At 47.0% G+C, this 20,722-nt stretch overlaps 1 protein-coding gene across 2 annotated transcripts in view; it reads right to left on the bottom strand.

Annotated features, from left to right (window-relative positions):
* The window catches only part of MRPS28 (mitochondrial ribosomal protein S28), a 175,253-nt gene that overhangs the window by 33,957 nt on the left and 120,574 nt on the right, over positions 1-20,722 (bottom strand). The window contains exon 3 of one of the 2 annotated variants that reach the window (XM_063923938.1): positions 15,904-17,274. The exons of the other annotated variant lie outside the window; for it this stretch is intronic. Within the exon in view, the coding sequence (XP_063780008.1) occupies positions 17,217-17,274 (58 nt within the window). The 3' untranslated portion in view covers positions 15,904-17,216. Of the gene's footprint in view, positions 1-15,903; positions 17,275-20,722 lie in introns of those variants that run through there. 2 annotated transcript variants of the gene reach the window in all.

Genomic DNA, 20,722 nt, shown 5'->3' with positions numbered 1-20,722 from the left:
CGGGCCCCCACCGTGTCCGAGTCCGCTTGTAAAGCCCCAGCGTCATGCTGAAGACTTGGCAGAAGCAGAGGAGGGCTTCTGCTCCTGGGAAGAGGCTGCCTGGTGCAGTCTTTTTCCTCTTCCTCTGCCCCGGGGCAGAAATGAGTGGCCTTTTGCCCGCCTGTACTTATGGGAACGAAAGGACTGAGTTTGAAAAGACGGTGTCTTTTTCTGCTGAGAGGTGATCTGGGGTAAAAAGGTGGACTTTCCGGCCGTTGCCGTGGCCACCAGGTCCGATAGACCGGCCCCAAATAACTCCTCCCCTTTAAACGGCAATACTTCCATATGTCGTTTGGAATCCGCATCCCCTGACCACTGTCGCGTCCATAACGCTCTTCTGGCAGAAATGGACATAGCACTCACTCTTGATGCCAGGGTGCAAATATCCCTCTGTGCATCACGCATATATAGTAATGCATCCTTCAAATGCTCTATAGTTAGTAATATACTGTCCCTATCCAGGGTATCAATATTTTCAGTCAGGGAATCCGACCACGCCACTCCAGCACTGCACATCCAGGCTGATGCGATTGCTGGTCGCAGTATAACACCAGTATGTGTGTATATACCCTTCAGGATATTTTCCAGCCTTCTATCCGCTGGTTCTTTGAGGGCGGCCGTATCAGGAGACGGTAACGCTACTTGTTTAGATAAACGTGTGAGCGCTTTATCTACTCTAGGGGGTGTTTCCCAACGCGCCCTAACCTCTGGCGGCGGGAAAGGGTATAGTGCCAATAATTTATTAGAAATTAGCACTTTTTTATCGGGGGAAACCCACGCTTTATCACACACCTCATTTAATTCATCTGACTCAGGAAAAGCTACTGGTAGTTTTTTTACTCCCCACATAATACCCTTCTTTGTGGTACTTGTAGTGTCAGAAATGTTCAATGCCTCCTTCATTGCCGTGATCATGTAACGTGTGGCCCTACTGGACATTACGTTTGTCTCCTCACCGTCGACACTGGACTCAGTATCCGTGTCTGAGTCTGTGTCGACCCACTGAGGTAACGGGCGTTTTATCGCCCCTGACGGTGTCTGAGACGCCTGGACAGGCACTAATTGATTTGTCGGCTGTCTCATGTCGTCAACAGTTTTTTGTAAAGTGCTGACATTGTCACGTAGTTCTTTAAATACAACCATCCAGTCAGGTGTCGACTCCCTAGGGGGTGACATCACTAATACAGGCAATTGCTCTGCTTCCACATCATTTTCCTCCTCATACATGTCGACACAATCGTACCGACACCCAGCACACACACAGGGAATGCTCTGATAGAGGACAGGACCCCACTAGCCCTTTGGGGAGACAGAGGGAGAGTTTGCCAGCACACACCAGAGCGCTATATATATATATAGGGATAACCTTATATAAGTGTTACTCCCTTTTATAGCTGCTGTTTATAATTTAGCTGCCAATAGTGCCCCCCCTCTCTCGTTTTTACCCTGATTCTGTAGGGACTGCAGGGGAGAGTCAGGGAGCTGTCCTTCCAGCGGAACTGTGAGTGAAAATGGCGCTTGTGTGCTGAGGAGATAGGCTCCGCCCCTTCACGACGGCCTTATCTCCCGCTTTTTTCTGGAAAACTGGCAGGGGTTAAATACATCCATATAGCCCAGGAGCTATACGTGATGTATTTCTTTTGCCATCCTAAGGTATTTGTTTTTATTGCGTCTCAGGGCGCTCCCCCCCAGCGCCCTGCACCCTCAGTGACCGGAGTGTGAAGTGTGCTGAGAGCAATGGCGCACAGCTGCAGTGCTGTGCGCTACCTTAGTTGAAGACAGGAACGTCTTCTGCCGCCGATTTCACCGGACCTCTTCGTTCTTCTGGCTCTGTAAGGGGGCCGGCGGCGCGGCTCCGGGACCCATCCAGGCTGAACCTGTGATCGTCCCTCTGGAGCTAATGTCCAGTAGCCGAAGAAACCCAATCCACTCTGCACGCAGGTGAGTTCGTTTCTTCTCCCCTTAGTCCCACGATGCAGTGAGCCTGTTGCCAGCAGGACTCACTGAAAATAAAAAACCTAAAATAAACTTTTACTCTAAGCAGCTCAGGAGAGCCACCTAGCATGCACCCTTCTCGTTCGGGCACAAAAATCTAACTGAGGCTTGGAGGAGGGTCATAGGGGGAGGAGCCAGTGCACACCAGCTAGTTCAAGCTTTTACTTTTGTGCCCAGTCTCCTGCGGAGCCGCTATTCCCCATGGTCCTTACGGAGTCCCAGCATCCACTTAGGACGTTAGAGAAAAGGGGGTGTAGCGAGAGGGATCCGGTCTGAAGGTCGACACTGTCTAGGTCGACAATGTTTAGGTCGACCACTATAGGTCGACAGTCACTAGGTCGACATGGATGGAAGGTCGACATGTGCTAGGTCGGCAGGTCTAAAGGTCGACATGAGTTTTTCACATTTTTTTTCTTTTTTTTAATTTTTTCATACTTAACGATCCACGTGGACTACGATTGGAACGGTAATCTGTGCCGAGCGAAGCGGTAGCGGAGCGAAGGCACCATGCCCGAAGCATGGCAAGCGAAGCGAGCCATGCGAGGGGACGCGGTGCACTAATTGGGGATCCCGGTCACTCTACGAAGAAAACGACCCCCCCCCCCCAAAAAAAAAAGAAACCTCATGTCGACCTTTAGACCTGTCGACCTAGTACATGTCGACCTAGAAACCCTGTCGACCATCCATCCATGTCGACCTAGTGACTGTCGACCTATAGTGGTCGACCTAAACATTGTCGACCTAGATACTGTCAATTTGATGAACCACACCCGTAGCGAGATTGGTACACTGTGTTCCTAAACAGTTCCGTAATAACTTTGATAATTCTTCATTAAAACATTTTTGTTTTACTGTTACTTTGTAACAAATGCCACCTTTACCTAGCCAATACCCAGCCTGAATAAAGCCAAGACATTGACCAGATCTATTATTTCTTCTAGTTCAGACCAGAATGTAATAGTTGAGGCGCTGCAACCACATGGGACCGAGCGGTTGCCAAAACAGGCATCTTACTGCATTTATAATGGTCATGATCTAGTGGGCTAAAATAGCCAAGGTAACCCATTAAAAAGCAATCCAAAGAGCATAACCCATTGTATGTCTGAGCAGGACTCTATTTCTCACCATCTCCCAAGGTGGCTGCAGACTTTCCCACAGTATCGTGTTGCTGGCACAAACACACGCACGCAGCCAGCCTAGGTGATAATTCACTCTAACGTAAACCACTTTTTTTTTCCTTTTCAGGACTTCTCCAAACAAGGTATTATCTGCATTTGAAATAGTGGCTGAAATTCTACCGCCTCTCCTGAGAAAAGAACAGGGTGGTTTATTTTATCCCACAAAGGATTCTTGAGATGTATTGACAGTGCAAGCAATCCACAGCCCTCTCAAGGGTGGAAGGGATTGTTAGTGAAGTTTCTCACAGAAAAATAAACCGGAGGGAAAGTAGTGCATATGAAACTTAGCTTGGCGACATGCATACTTATAAAAACAGACTGACACCCGACAACAACAACGGGCTACAGTGCAGAGGACAAAGATGGACTTTTATGGGTAATCAAAACGAAAAACACAAAACAAAACATGTTGTATTCTGAGGCGATATATTCTTTGCTGCACACTGGGCTCTGAAATGTCCCAGGTAACGGAGCACTGTCTAGACATGACATCTGCACTTGGATTAGGGAGAGGTAGAAGTAGTGGCCGCATCCGTTAATCTGCACAGCAAAGCAATCAACGTTTAAGTGGAGGATATTTAGTTTTCAATCATTACGATGACAGATCCAAACAGAATGAAGGTTTGGCAAAAGACAAGGGGAAGAATGTGAGGGGAAGGATGCACTCAGTACTATCGATGATCAATATTCGCTTTTTCATTTATCCAGGATAAGACAAAACAGAAAGCAGTTTTCTACTGCTGCAAAACGCTTCTGGTATCGCCCATTGCAAATACAGCGAGAGCAACTTCCTGGGCGACTTGGTGTAGAGAAAGTTAGCCACCTAGACGCCTGCTGAATATACCAGCAGCACAAGACACATGCCCATGTGGTCTAATACTGAAAAAGCACCATCGTATTCTATAGGTAGTCGATACATTTGCCAACGTGCACCCAAAAAGACAGGATGCCTACACTTTAACACGAAACAAGCCCAGAACAAACATAATTGCACCCATTTTGGTTTGCTTAAAATAGTTACGGAATAATACAGAAGTAAATAAAAAAAAACACAGCAAAAACAAGTGTAACCTAGGCCACAAAACGTAACATGGTCGGAAAGGGGGAACGATGGCTCCATTCTCCACATTCCCACCCAAGCTGCCCAGTCCACATCAAAGTACTGCTGCAAGTAATGCTAAGAAAAGCTGTGTGCTTTGGGTGCCAAGAAAGCTTAGGACCGTTAGGTCTGAAGTGGGAACATGGAGTGAAACACTTTCATCAACTGCCTTTGATCCTATTTGGTCCACGGATAAGTCTTTATTTCCATTAGAGACGTGTGTATCTCACCAAGAGCAGAGTTGTCAGATTAAGGTGAATATGTTATTAAACAGGACAAAGAACTTTATTCTTGGTACCAGTATCAAAATTATAATACCATTTGCCCCCTACTGTACCAAACTCCCTCCCTTTAAAAGAAAACAGAATTTTGCAGAGCACAGTAGAACATCATCATTCTATCATGTGGGAAAGCGCTTCTTCTCTTTAGCCACATAACCATGGTGAAGATCTACTAGGCAACGTCACAGCATCCCATGGAGAGCTCAAGACAGAATATGACATGGTAATGGAGGAGATTAACAGGCAGTTTTTAGATGAATGTCAGTTCTCTCCTTTATGTTCTGCCCCCTAAATACAACTCCCTTATAGTTCACTTCACCTCAACAACTCAACCTCTGTACTGTTCGGGGGTCATTAAAAGGCTGAACAGATGCAGATGCAGCACAGTGAGGGCATCACCGAGGCACCTTGCTCAATCTCTTCCTATGCCCCAAAGCACTACGGGGCAGATATATTAAGTTTGGTGAAGTAATAAAGTGGAAGGTGATAAAGGACCAGCCAATCACGTCACAGGCTGGGTTTGAAAAATGACAGGAGCTTAATGGCTGGTCCTTTATCACTTTCCAATTTATCACTTCACAGAGCTTAATAAATCTGCCCCTATGTGGCCAATTCCCCCTTGTATGGAACTGCAAAGTTGCAGGGAAGAGACTATGCATAAAATACAAATGCAGCACGAGGAGTCTGTAGGAGGATAGACACCTCTGCAAAATCCAAGAATTTTATGTTTAGATATTCCTTTGAAGTAACTTTTTTTACCTGAAAATTAAAGTAATTGGCCTAATTATGTTTACAGACATACCATTAGAAGGTGACTGGTGTTTAATCGCTCTATAGGCATGTATGCTAAATTAATGCAAAAATGATTGAAAAAAATAAGAATTTACTTACCGATAATTCTATTTCTCATAGTCCGTAGTGGATGCTGGGGACTCCGTAAGGACCATGGGGAATAGCGGCTCCGCAGGAGACTGGCCACATCTAAAGAAAGCTTTAGGACTAACTGGTGTGCACTGGCTCCTCCCCCTATGACCCTCCTCCAAGCCTCAGTTAGGATACTGTGCCCGGACGAGCGTACACAATAAGGAAGGATTTTGAATCCCGGGTAAGACTCATACCAGCCACACCAATCACACCGTATAACCTGTGATCTGAACCCAGTTAACAGCATGATAACAGAGGAGCCTCTGAAAGATGGCTCACAACAATAATAACCCGATTTTTGTAACAATAACTATGTACAAGTATTGCAGACAATCCGCACTTGGGATGGGCGCCCAGCATCCACTACGGACTATGAGAAATAGAATTATCGGTAAGTAAATTCTTATTTTCTCTAACGTCCTAAGTGGATGCTGGGGACTCCGTAAGGACCATGGGGATTATACCAAAGCTCCCAAACGGGCGGGAGAGTGCGGATGACTCTGCAGCACCAAATGAGAGAACTCCAGGTCCTCCTCAGCCAGGATATCAATTTTGTAGAATTTTACAAACGTATTTGCTCCTGACCAAGTAGCTGCTCGGCAAAGTTGTAAAGCCGAGACCCCTCGGGCAGCCGCCCAAGATGAGCCCACCTTCCTTGTGGAGTGGGCATTTACAGATTTTTGGCTGTGGCAGGCCTGCCACAGAATGTGCAAGCTGAATTGTACTACAAATCCAACGAGCAATAGTCTGCTTAGAAGCAGGAGCACCCAGCTTGTTGGGTGCACACAGGATAAACAGCGAGTCAGATTTCCTGACTCCAGCCGTCCTGGAAACATATATTTTCAGGGCACTAACAACGTCTAGCAACTTGGAGGCCTCCAAGTCCCTAGTAGCCGCAGGCACCACCAATAGGTTGGTTCAGATGAGACGCTGAAACCACCTTGGGGAGAAACTGAGGACGAGTCCTCAATTCCGCCCTGTCCGAATGGAACATCAGATAAGGGCTTTTTTAGGATAAAGCCGCCAATTCTGACACGCGCCTGGCCCAGGCCAGGGCCAACAGCATGACCACTTTCCATGTGAGATATTTTAACTCCACAGATTTAAGTGGTTCAAACCAATGTGACTTTTGGAACCCAAAACTACATTGAGATCCCAAAGTGCCACTGGAGGCACAAAAGGAGGCTGTATATGCAGTACCCCTTTTACAAACGTCTGAACTTCAGGGACTGAAGCTAGTTCTTTTTGGAAGAAAATTGACAGGGCCGAAATTTGAACCTTAATGGACCGCAATTTCAGGCCCATAGACACTCCTGTTTGCAGGAAATGTAGGAATCGACCCAGTTGAATTTCCTCCGTCGGGCCTTACTGGCCTCGCACCACGCAACATATTTTCGCCAATTGCGGTGATAATGTTTTTGCGGTTACATCCTTCCTGGCTTTGATCAGGATAGGGATGACTTCATCCGGAATGCCTTTTTTCCTTCAGGATCCGGCGTTCAACCGCCATGCCGTCAAACGCAGCCGCGGTAAGTCTTGGAACAGACAGGGTCCTTGCTGGAGCAGGTCCCTTCTTAGAGGTAGAGGCCACGGATCCTCCGTGAGCATCTCTTGAAGTTCCGGTTACCAAGTCCTTCTTGGCCAATCCGGAGCCACGAATATAGTGCTTTCTCCTCTCCATCTTATCAATCTCAGTACCTTGGGTATGAGAGGCAGAGGAGGGAACACATACACTGACTGGTACACCCACGGTGTTACCAGAGCGTCTACAACTATTGCCTGAGGGTCTCTTGACCTGGCGCAATACCGGTCGAGTTTTTTAATCATGTGGACGACTTCTGGGTGAAGTCCCCACTCTCCCGGGTGGAGGTCGTGCTGAGGAAGTCTGCTTCCCAGTTGTCCACTCCCGGAATGAATACTGTTGACAGTGCTATCACATGATTTTCCGCCCAGCGAAGAATCCCTGCAGCTTCTGCCATTGCCCTCCTGCTTCTTGTGCCACCCTGTCTGTTTACGTGGGTGACTGCCATGATGTTGTCCGACTGGATCAACACCGGCTGACCTTGAAGCAGAGGTCTTGCTAAGCTTAGATCATTGTAAATGGCCCTTAGCTTCAGGATATTTATGTGAAGTGATGTATCCAGGCTTGACCCTAAGCCCTGGATATTCCTTCCCTGTGTGACTGCTCCCCAGCCTCGCAGGCTGGCATCCGTGGTCACCAGGCCCCAGTCCTGAATGCCGAATCTGCGGCCCTCTAGAAGGTGAGCACTCTGCAACCACCACATGATGGATACCCTTGTCCTTGGTGACAGGGTTATCCGCTGATGCATCTGAAAATGCGACCCGGACCATTTGTCCAGTAGGTTCCACTGGAAAGTTCTTGCGTGGAATCTAACGAATGGGATTGCTTCGTAGGAAGCCACCATTTTTACCCAGAACCCTTGTGCATTGATGCACTGAGACTTGGTTCGGTTTTAGGAGGTTCCTGACTAGCTCGGATAACTCCCTGGCTTTCTCTTCCGGGAGAAACACCTTTTTTCTGGACTGTGTCCAGGAACATCCCTAGGAAACAGAAGACAAGTCGTCGGAACCAGCTGCGATTTTGGAATATTGAGAATCCAATCGTGCTGCCGCAACACTACCTGAGATAGTGCTACACCGACTTCCAACTGTTCCCTGGATCTTACCCTTATCAGGGAATTGTCCAAGTAAGGGATAACTAAAATTCCCTTCCTTCGAAGGGATATCATTTCGGCCATTACCTTGGTAAAGACCCGGGGTGCCGTGGACCATCCCTACGGCAGCGTCTGAACTGATAGTGACAGTTCTGTACCATAACCTGAGGTACCCTTGGTGAGAAGGGTAAATTTTGACATGAAGGTAAGCATCCTTGATGTCCCGAGACATCATGTAGTCCCCTTCTTCCAGGTTCGCAATCACTGCTCTGAGTGACTCAATCTTGAATTTGAACCTCTGTATGTAAGTGTTCAAAGATTTTAGATTTTAGAATCGGTCTCACCGAGCCGTCTGGCTTCGGTACCACAATAGTGTGGAATAATACCCCGTTCCCTGTTGCAGGAGGGGTACCTTGATTATCACCTGCTGGGAATACAGCTTGTGAATGGCTTCCAAAACTGCCTCCCTGTCAGAGGGAGACGTCGGTTAAGCCGACTTTTGGAAACGGCGAGGGGGAGACGTCTCGAATTTCAATATGTACCCTTGAGATATTACCTGAAGGATCCAGGGGTCTACTTGCGAGTGAGCCCACTGTGCACTGAATTCATTGAGAACGGGCCCCCACCGTGCCTGAGCTTGTAAGGCCCTAGCGTCATACTGAGGGCTTTGCAGAGGCGGGAAAGGATTTCTGTTCCTGGGAACTGGGTAATCTCTTCAGCCTTTTTCCTCTCCCTCTGTCACGAGCAGAAAAGAGGAACCTTTTGTCCGCTTGCCAACAAAGGACTGCGCCTGATAATACAGCGTCTTATTTTGAGAGGCGACCTGGGGTACAAACGTGGATTTCCCAGTTGTTGCCGTGGCCACCAGGTCTAAAAGACCGACCCCAAATGTCCCCTTTTCAAAGGCAATACTTCCAAATGCCGCTTGGAATCCGCATCACCTGACCATTTTACTGGTAGAATTGGACAACGCACTTATACTTGATGCCAGTCGGCAAATATTCCGCTGTGCATCATGCATATATAGAAATGCATCTTTTAAATGCTCTATAGGCAATAATATACTATCCTTATCTAGGATATCAATATTTCCAGTCAGGGAATCCGACCATGCCAACCCAGCACTGCACCTCCAGGCTGAGGCGATTGCTGGTCGCAGTATAACACCAGTATGTGTGTGAATACATTTTTGGATACCCTCCTGCTTTCTATCAGCAGGATCCTTAAGGGCGGCCATCTCATGAGAGGGTAGAGCCCTTGTTCTTACAAGCGTGTGAGCGCCTTATCCCCCCTAGGGGGTGTTTCCCAACGCACCCTAACCTCTGGCGGGAAAGGGTATACAGCCAATACTTTTTAAGAAATTATCAATTGTTATCGGGGGGGAAACCCACGCATCATCACACACCTCATTTTATTTCTCAGATTCAGGAAAACTACAGGTAGTTTTTCCCTCACCGAACATAATACCCCTTTTTGGTGGTACTCGTATTATCAGAAATGTATAAAACATTTTCCATTGTCTCAATCATGTAACGTGTGGCCCTACTGGAAATCACGGTTGTCTCTTCACCGTCGACACAGGAGTCAGTATCCGTGTCGGCGTCTGTATCTGCCATCTGAGGTAACGGGCGCTTTAGAGCCCCTGACGGCCTATGAGACGTCTGGACAGGCACAAGCTGAGTAGCCGGCTGTCTCATGTCAACCACTGTTTTTTTATACAGAGCTGACACTGTCACGTAATTTTCAACAGTACATCCACTCAGGTGTCGACCCCCTAGGTGGTGACATCACTGTTACAGACACTCTGCTCCGTCTCCACATCATTTTTCTCCTCATACATGTCGACACAAACGTACCGACGCACAGCACACACACACAGGGAATGCTCTGATAGAGGACAGGACCCCACTAGCCCTTTGGGGAGACAGAGGGAGAGTATGCCAGCACACACCAGAGCGCTATATATATATACAGGGATAACCTTATATAAGTGTTTTTCCCCTTATAGCTGCTGTATGTTTTAATACTGCGCCTAATTAGTGTCCCCCTCTCTTTTTTTAACCCTTTCTGTAGTGTAGTGACTGCAGGGAAGAGCCAGGGAGCTTCCCTCCAACTGAGCTGTGAGGGAAAATGGCGCCAGTGTGCTGAGGAGATAAGGCCGCCGAAAAGGGGGCGGAGCCTATCTCCCGTTTTTCTGTATATTCTGGCAGGGGTTAAATGCATCCATATAGCCCAGGAGCTATATGTGATGTATTTTTTGCCATGTAAGGTATTTTTATCATGTTTTATTGCGTCTCAGGGCGCCCCCCCCCAGCGCCCTGCACCCTCAGTGACCGGAGTATGAAGTGTGCTGAGAGCAATGGCGCACAGCTGCAGTGCTGTGCGCTACCTTATTGAAGACAGGAACGTCTTCTGCCGCCGATTTTTCCGGACCTCTTCGCTCTTCTGGCTCTGTAAGGGGGCCGGCGGCGCGGCTCCGGGACCCATCCAAGCTGAGCCTGTGATCGTCCCTCTGGAGCTAATGTCCAGTAGCCAAGAAGCCCAATCCACTCTGCACTCAGGTGAGTTCGCTTCTTCTCCCCTTAGTCCCTCGATGCAGTGAGCCTGTTGCCAGCAGGTCTCACTGAAAATAACAAACCTAAACTAAAACTTTCACTAAGAAGCTCAGGAGAGCCCCTAGTGTGCACCCTTCTCGTCGGGCACAGAAATCTAACTGAGGCTTGGAGGAGGGTCATAGGGGGAGGAGCCAGTGCACACCAGTTAGTCCTAAAGCTTTCTTTAGATGTGCCCAGTCTCCTGCGGAGCCGCTATTCCCCATGGTCCTTACGGAGTCCCCAGCATCCACTTAGGACGTTAGAGAAAATATAATAACTATTGCTAAATAAATGAAAGGTTCAGTTCCATCAAACATGATTTCTTTAAAGCGATAGGGCCTTAATATTATTTAAAAAAGGCTTCCTTGGAATAATTTCTTTTATTTTGTAAATATTTTTTTCCATTACCTCAGAATGCTACGTTATCAAATATTAGGCCATACGTTGGATTGTTATAGGCCCTACACACTGGGCGATAATAGTCAAAGATATGAACGATCTCGTTCATATCTGTGAGTGTTGAGGCACAAGCGATGAACGATGCGCGGCCCCACGCTCGTTCATCGCTGGTGCCCCGTCGCCTGTGCATGCAGGCCAATATGGACGATCTCGTCCATATTTGCCTGCGCTGCAATGGAGCCGGGTGACGGGGAGAGTGAATAAACTTCACTCCTCCCGTCACCTCCCCCCCGCCTCCGGGTCGCCTGTCGGCCGTATCCGCCGTCGGGCAGCTCGGCAGTGGATCGCTAAAATGTGTAGGGCCCTTTACTTTCGCAGGTACAGGCAGCAAAGCTTCAGGGTCTGTACAAGGATTGTGTTTGTAACTCAGTAAGACAGCTCACGTTTCTGTCTACCTGCGGACCTTCCCTATGTTGCCATGTCACAGACCCTACATTGCAGTGCAGAGAAAGCTATGACAATGTGTACTGCACATTGGCCTAGGGGACTAATACAAGCCAAGCAGACTATGGAGATGGTCTGACTGCTCTAGAAACAAGATTAAACATGTCACAGCCAGACTGTACCCCAATAGTAAGCTGCGAACCTTATCAGTAAGGAGGTAGTGTACGGACTTGCATTTGAAAGACTATCACAGTGTTCCTTGTCCAACATACAGGTGATAAGGGAACAAGAGGTGACAGATCTGGGAAATTTGGAGATATGGAGGAAGGACTGGCTGGGGGCTTTGTGGACTGTTGAGTATCAGTGGCCAAGAAGGCAGACTGTGTGAACCGGGTCTCTACTTCCTATATACCTGAATATTCCGAAGTTTGTGACAGTGTGTTGCCATTGAAAGTTGAGAGTGAGCAAAACTACTGAACTGTGCCCAAGGGGTCTACCCTAGGGACTGGCTTGAGGAGACTGGTAGTTGTCTATTTTGTGCTGCCCTTTATGCTTTATTGCTGTGCTATAGTGTGATTGCTCGTTTGTAAAAGTGCTATACACTTAGTTGGTTGACATCATTAAACACATATCACTCAGATATTTGACTGAATGTGCAATTAGTACTCATGTACCGGAAAAAAGGAATGTTATAAGCTTGAAGTGTTCTAGTACTGTACTGTGTTCTAGTACTGTAGCTCCCACTTCAATGCCAGCAGGAAACAAGGTACTTTTGCAATATGCTTCAAAAGCTCATCAATCTCATGACATTTAAGATGACTACATAAGAATGTTGTTCTGACCAGAAGGAGGTACACAGCTACCGTCTAGTGGTGTATTACAAGGGCGAGTAAAATGTAAAACTGTAAAAATCAAAGAAAAAAGTCTCCATTAATAAAGTTACCTAGGTTCACAATCCCACCAAAGAGCATAAATTGATGTTCGTGGTAAAGCCAAAGGAATCCACGTTCTATCTCACACTCAAAACAAGCAGCGAGCTGTCTCTGTGCTGTGAGTAAGGCGGAAGGTGCCCCGGCCAGCTTCACCCCCCTTTAGATCTCATTTCAGCAGATTATCTTGTTCTTGCACAAGAGACAGCAACTGTAGGCAAGATGTTGTTAAGTGTACACAGAAGTAGTCATGATTGCCCGCACATCATCACTATTGATCAGAGGACGCATGGAATTCAGTCCTTTGAAATCCCAACAAAAGCACTGGGTCACTTAGGAAAAAGCCAAGTGGCGGCAACAGATGAGCGCAGCTTGGGCTGTGCTATTTATGCAAGTGATACAAGGAAACGCCTCAGTGATGGATGCAGAACCTGATGGAAATATACCATCAGCTGCATGACAAATATCTGCAACAGATACTTCCTAATAACTTTTACTGTAATCCACATACTGGGCCTGATTCAGGAGCTGCTATCGCTACTGCTTCCAAGGATGCAGCAGCAGTAATGCACTGGTATGGTAATGCAGCAAGAGGTGCATCGGGAATCGGATTGAAAGTAGACAGTAACTAGGTCGACAATGTCTAGGTCGACCACTATTGGTCGACAGTAACTAGGTCGACAGGGTGTCTAGGTCGACAGGGTCTTTAGGTCGACATGTTCTAAGTCGACAGGTCAAAAGGTCGACATGAGTTTTTCATGTTATTTTGGTGTCGTTTTCTTCGTAAAGTGACCGGGAACCCCAATTAGTGCACTGCTTCGCTCGCCATGCTTCGGGCATGGTGCCTTCGCTCCGCTACCGCTTCGCTCGGCACAGATTACCGTTCCAATCGTAGTCCACATGGATCATTAAGTATGAAAAGGTTCAAAAAAAGAAAAAAAAATTTGAAAAACTCATGTAGACCTTTTGACCTGTCGACCTAGAACATGTCGACCTAAAGACCCTGTCGACCTAGACACCCTGTCGACCTAGTTACTGTTGACCAATAGTGGTCGACCTAGACATTGTCAACCTAGTTACTGTCGACTTTCAGTCCGATTCCCGTGTGATCTAGGTAGACGACTCCTGCTTGCATTAGTGATCCGTGCTGTGTCCTAGGATGGAGCAACAGATCACCTGCCACATCATCGGCCGGCCGCATGACCCATAGGGTCGCGCAAGCCGACTGCCGCAGTTCCTACAAAGAGGCCAGGAAATCTCCATCTTCCGATGGAGCTCCTGGCCTCGTCATTCCCCCAAGACAGAGACTCCGTTTTGGGAAACTTAAGGCAGTCGCCTCCCCCAAATCACTGACGCCCTACAGCCATAGTGCGTCCAATGACGCAGTACAGGTCCGGTGCAGCTGAATCAGGCCCACTGTCATCTGACACGGAGACAGTTGTAAAGCAGCAGAACAGGAGATGTACATGATGTACAGTATGACTTACTGTACTAACCATAAAACAATGGAACAAATATTCTTGCCACCACAGCAATCAAGCAGTAGCCAGTATGACTGTGGGATGAGGCACCGCGCGCCCCTAAACTCAGTAAGGTTACGGACAGTAGCGGATCTTGCCACAGGCAAGCAGGACTTTTTCCCGGGGCGCCCCTTCCGGAGGGCGACGCACCATGGCAAGATCAGCTACTGTGCCCCCCGCTGTGTCCCCCGCTGTGAAGGGAATTAGACGCTACCCGTCTAATTTCACTTCGTGGAGAGGACCTTTGCTGTGCGGTGCGCGATGACGTCGTCGCTCACCGCACAGCATTGTGGGACTGACACAGATGCTAGGGGTCATAATTGACCTCTAGTGTCTATCTGTCCCATAAATCCGAGGAGAGGAGAGGAGCGGCACCAGCGGAGGTCTGCAGCGGTCGGGAATCAGGAGCGGGGATAGTAAGTATTAATTTTTAATTTTTTTTGTGTAAGTGGCGCTACTCCTACAGGGGGCACAAATGGGGGTACAACTCTACAGGAGGCGTAACTGACCACGCCCCCTGTACAAAGCCACGCCCCTATTTTCCACCCAGAATGCCAAAAGGGCTAGAACCGGCCCTGGTTACGGATTCCTAGTGAACTGGTATCCTGCTGCCCCATGAAGATTGGTTCAGCTCACCAGAAGGCTGACTAAAAGCGTTACACTTTGTAGGCGACACACTGAGGCTGAAGTACCAAAACAAAAAAAAGGGAACTAAAGTTTAACCAGACTATGACAAAATGGATTACACATAATACACTCACTTTCTGATTATATGGTCCACCTTGCACTACTAAAGAAGAAAAACACAGATGGACAAAATCCAGACACATTCCAGAGCGCCTCAAAATGTATCTATAATCAGATTAATAATTTCTACTGGATCTTCGGCGCAATAATTATCTATAATGAGATTAATTTCCAGCGGAACTTTTACATTCTCACAGTTTAGCTGCTGGCTGTGACGGTGAAATCAAAAGCTTCACACACAATGCAATTGTTTGCCCCTGGAGTTTAATGCATTCTTTGCATTAAATGATTAAACCAATAAGATTCAGAAGATATTTGTACTGTATAGTATACAAATCACTTATGTCCCCTCTATGTTATTATATTTTGCAGTCCATCTGAACGTCATCCATCCTGTACATGCAGGTGACTTGCTCACAGTCACTACATGCTTCTTTTCTGCTAGCGCTGACTGAATGAATGATATTTATTTGGTGACTGGCACTTGGGCTCATATGATGTTTCTCAGACTTCTATTCATACCCTGGCTTCATGAGCCTTACAAATGGTTAATATGTACCCAGCACTTCCACGCAGACCATGAGCTCCTTCATTGTTTTACAGTTACTGGTGAATGGATAGAACGTGTATTAATTCCGCCAACAAAATGGCTGACTTTACTGCACGTCAAGGCGTGACTAGGATCTATTTTATAAACTGGCATTAATGTGCACCATTTTGTGGATTTTGTTTTTTTTTCTCAATTATTAATAAACACATGAGGAATTATTCTGCACGGAAATTTTATCTAGGACCTTTTTAGCCAAGATAAATTATACATATGTCCAAGTACTCTGCAGGACTTAAAAGGACCCATGCCATTTGAGGCCATCTTTTAGCAAAAATTGGAGCGGGAGATTCTACGTCCCATAGGAAGCTCGAGCGCATATATCTGGGGAAAAAAGGCCCAACCATAGCTGCAGGGTGCAGGAAATAGAGAGGCTCCAAGAGGCTTCACCCTCTGGAGAGGGCCCAAAGAAAGATTCCATGCACATACAGATCTATTATTATAAAAAAAAAATGTTTTAAAAAGTAGATCCTCGTTTATTAACTGTATAACAGTATTGATTTGCCATAAGTAAAATATTCATTGGCGCCAATGGAGCAGTGCCCCTAGTGGACAACTGACCACGTGAACAGCAGATCAGTTTAGCTCCTCCATACAGTAGCTTCAAAACAAACAAACTTGTAAACATGGGATTAACATCTTTTTATCAGCAGTAAAAGCTCCTTAAAATGAAATCTATATTCAAACCTGTGAGAAAATAGTTTGCAATACGGTGTGTGTACATATAGGGGAGACACACAGCTTCCTATAGACCCTGCACTCAGGGGAACTGAACCCATTCTTTCAAACACTTTAATCTACTGGTGGGAAAATGCTGCTGGCAGCGAGCGGATATCTCAAGGGGACTGGAGCTATTGGAAGCAAAGATAACATCTTAAAAAGTAACCAGGAAATCAGACAAGAGTTACCACATTGTGTTCACACTACACACCGTACTGCAGGGACAATGAGACACAACAGCCCTGCACTCTATCTACTTGCACTACCCCTTACTTGTAATCTGATGTTCAACGCAATATCAAACAGAGGACTCCTGGCTGTAAATAATGTAGCTTAAATAATGGACCCTATTTGTTCTTCCTGTGAGATGGACCCTGTATGCATCTATTAGCAGAAAATGACATTACCACCACGTCATGACAAGGAAGCAGTGCAAGAGAAAATTGCACAATGTATTTCTATTAAAGATTGTTTCAGCGGTGAGTGCTTTCTGCATGTACTAACATAAGATATGCATGGAAAAACCTTATAGGTCACTATCATATAAAAGGTTAATCTGTAAAACACTCCACGTGCCTGAAATATGAAGTAAGCTGTAAACTTCAGCTATTTCTTTCCTAGTTTTTTTCCTTGTTTGTAACAAAGAAAATCAGTGATGCGGACTATCAGTTACTCATACAGTAGGGTTTGTTTCCTCCGGAGCCTTCTCAAGTTACCACAAACAATGGCTTCTCTGTTCATTCAACCTCTTACTGTACAGGTGCAGTCCATGGTAAACCCAGAGAACGTGTCAATGTAGTTCCCAAAGAAACGAGAACACTGAAACAACAAATATGGGGCCCAATCAGTAATATGACTAGCTGGGTGACAGTTGATTACCACGGAAGAACGATAAAGGGGCTTTTCAGGCCAATGGCCCCTGCACAGTGGGAAAAAGACGCTGCCGCCACTTGTCAACAGCTGGGGAACCCTGGGTGCACAAATGAGCTCGGCTGCTAATCCCAGACTTAAGAAGTTTCCGAAGTCCTATATGGTTTCCTTGTTTGTTTTTTTTAAATTCAATTTTCATAGGACTGTGTTGTAGTAACCAACCAAATTGTGGGGATCATAGGAAGTTACTAATCTGCAAAACAAGGAAACCATTATTATTACACTTTATTTACAGGGTAATTACATTAAAACAACCAAACCATGAAAAACAGAGCAAAAGTAACAATTAGCACCACACACTACAGCTGGAAGGTGAAGGTGAGCGAGGGAGTAAATCAGCGAAGGGAGGAACCTGTCTCCAACAGTGACAGCGACGGGATGACTAGCAGGAGTAGAGCCGCTGGAAGAGATGACCGGCTATGAGAGAGCGGAATTCCGGCCTAAATGGCCACTGACTAAGACAAGTCCGTCACTGAAGTGCTAGAGAACCGGAGGGAAGAGGACTCTGGTCCTAGGAGATTACAATATAGGCAAACCATGTCCAAATGCCCAAGCAGGGGTGTACTACGTTATACCGATGGTTGGGATCCCGGAGCCCAGCATGCCGGCACCACGATCCAATTGCCGGCATGCCGGCAGTGGGGCGAGCACACAAAAAAGAGCCCCTTGCGGGCTTGCTGCGCTCACCATGCTGCAGCACGGTGACGCGCTACGCTATTTATTTTCCCTCCAGGGGTTTCGTGGATACCCCAAGAGGGAGAACAGTTGTCGGTATGCTGAGCGCCGGGATCCCGGTGCCGGCATATTGAATGCCTCCCTCCAAGCAGTGCACACAGTTATCTGTGAATGTCACATATACAGCATACTCATTTCTTTTATCTACTGCACCAAACTAGTGCTATTGCCCTTAAATCCAGTTATTATCATTGAAAAGAATAACACAGATTTCCAGGAAACAAAATAAAATCTGTGTTTGTCCCATTTCATTAAACCAAAAAACATCAATGAGGGGGAATATAATTCAAAATGAAGCATGCGATGAGCTGGATAGAACATTGTATCATCCATACCGCAAGTTGTAATTACCACATACAGGTGTGCAGGGAAACCAGTAATGTTACCTGTAGCACACAGGTCAGATATGTGGGTAGCACAGCACTACAGCAATGCTCGGTGGCACAACACTTAAAATCAAAATTCCTCCCTTGGAGTGGACCCATAATCAAGGAGGGGTGTGCAATAAGCTTCCAGATGCACAAGAAATATTACCGTATATACTCGAGTATAAGCCGACTTTTTCAGCACTTTTGTGTGTGCTGAAAAAAAAACCCTCGGCTTATACTCGAGTCAAGTGGGAAGGAGGGACACGGAGGGCACAGCGCGCGCCTCTCCTGTGTCCCCGGCGGGTCTATTAAATTAAGTACCCGTTCGTGAGCTCTGATTGGCTCATGAACCGGCACTTCATTTAACAGACCCACCGCCGGAGACGCAGGAGGGACACAGGAAAGGCGCGCGCTGTGCCTTCCGTGTCCTTCACAAGACAACGGAGGAGCGCCGGAGCGGGGATGGTAAGTTGTACTTGGCACTGCGGGGGGAGCATATTTGGCACTTGGGGGGGGGGGCATATCTGGCACTGTGGGGGGCATATCTGGCAGTATGAGGGCTGTGTACGGCTAGAGCTGCATTTCCCACCCTAAGCTTATACTCAAGTCAATAAGTTTTCCCAGGTTTTTGTGGTAAAATTAGGTGCCTCGACTTATATTCGGGTCGACTTATACTCGAGTATATACGGTATATTTACAAACAAAGTGAACATTACATTTTTTTCAAATTATTCACTAAAGTCTATACAAAGTTGCATGCGCTCAAACCACTTGGTAAAGCAGCTGGATCAGTCCGAAGCAGGTATGTATTCTACATGCTGAATTAAGGTCTCCACTGCCACTTCCGGTGACTCAAAACGAATCCCACGCATATTCTTGTGCTTGATTTGTGGAAACATGAAGAAGTGGCAGAGGTCCAGGTCTAGAATGTACGGCGGATGACAAAGCTCCTGGATGTGTTCATGAGCCAGAAAATTCACAACTTTCTTGTACTGGTGGGCAGGTGCATTGTTGTGATGGGGAATGGCACCACAAGTGTGATTTCTTGGACGGCACCTGGGAATGTCACCCATCACTTAAGGCAGGCACTGGTTGGCGTACCAGTCCCCAGTGACTGTGCGCTGCTGCACCAGTGGTATGATAGCTACACGGCCAGTCTTCGCCAGAACTTCAGTGGCGGCGCACCAACTGGGATCCGCTGGGTGAACGGTTTTGTCTTGGGGTCGGATCTGTAGATCCACGATTCCCCCAGCGCGCAGAATCTTTGCTCAGGCCAAGCTTTTTGTGGAGTATCAAGCAGATGAATTCCGATGAGATGCCTATCTCTTTCTAAAACTGGGCTCAGTCACCCTGGTGTCCACCTCAACTATGACCCACATGGCAATGTTGCCCTCATGATGGTGGACACAGGCCGGCCGCAGCACTCATTTCCCAGGGCCTGTCGTCTGCGCCAAAATTTTGCATAGCACTCAAATACAGTGGCTCAGCACAGTGCTGGGATGTGTAGTGTCACAAGTTAAGAGCAGCCACAGGTTGGCCAAGCCTGGCCTAAATTGTCACAAATAGAGTTTGAGCTATGTGTTCATGTGTCAGTGGCATTCTCCTCCGACACGGCACTACATACTTTGGATGAGAGACAGTGCTTACAGTACGTTACTTTACAAGACATTATCCCATGTAGCGATGGTACTATTGCTGATTTATACGAGTATAATGACCTTCACTAAACTTGTACTATTGATTTAGATGCAGGAAAACCTAACGGTGCCCATACACTTGTGCGATGAAATCGCACTTGAACTGCCAAAGTGATTACCATGCGATAGATCGCATAGTAATCACGTGATGGGCACGTGACCGCCGAGTGGGAGCGGCCACGGGCCGCTCCCGGCGGGTGCCCATCGCACATCGCAGTGCAATATATTGCATGTGTTTAAAAAAACAACACATGCGATCGCACTGCGATGCGAGAAATATTATGTGCAGCACATACTATCGTGAGATGCGACATTCGAGCGGTGTGCCTGCGCATTGCGTCTCATGGTACCTTACATTTGCATACAATCCTTCGATTTCTCTCACAGATCCGGTTGAAATCGAAGGATAGCACCTAATATCTCACAAGTGTATGGGCACCATAACAGAACTGCAATGTACCCTTCCCAGAGGGAGGATTTTGCAGTTTTCAGCTGCGCTAGACTTGACACAGTTGGACCCACTACTATGCATGCTGTTATCACCACATTAACCTCGTTTGCTCGTTAGCCTGCTGACATGAGAATCCAGGAGACTCCACGTAACAGGTGACTTGCTACAGACAACTGCCTGCTAAACTGACTTGGCATAATTCTCTTTTTTCCCCAGTAAGGGAGATTCCGGACAGCTTTAAATGAGGAATGGGTAGGACATGCAAATTGAAGGCTACACACCAGTCTGAACATGTTCCCCTTGATAACATTGCTCAGAGGCTCTGCGGTTGCGGTTCCTGAGTAGTGCAGCTGTCAGTATGGGTAAAGTGGGCTCCCTGTCCTAATCCTC

The sequence above is a fragment of the Pseudophryne corroboree genome, chromosome 5, assembly GCF_028390025.1.
Source record: "Pseudophryne corroboree isolate aPseCor3 chromosome 5, aPseCor3.hap2, whole genome shotgun sequence".
Lineage (NCBI taxonomy): Eukaryota > Metazoa > Chordata > Amphibia > Anura > Myobatrachidae > Pseudophryne > Pseudophryne corroboree.
This window is presented reverse-complemented; position numbering and strand designations above follow the sequence as displayed.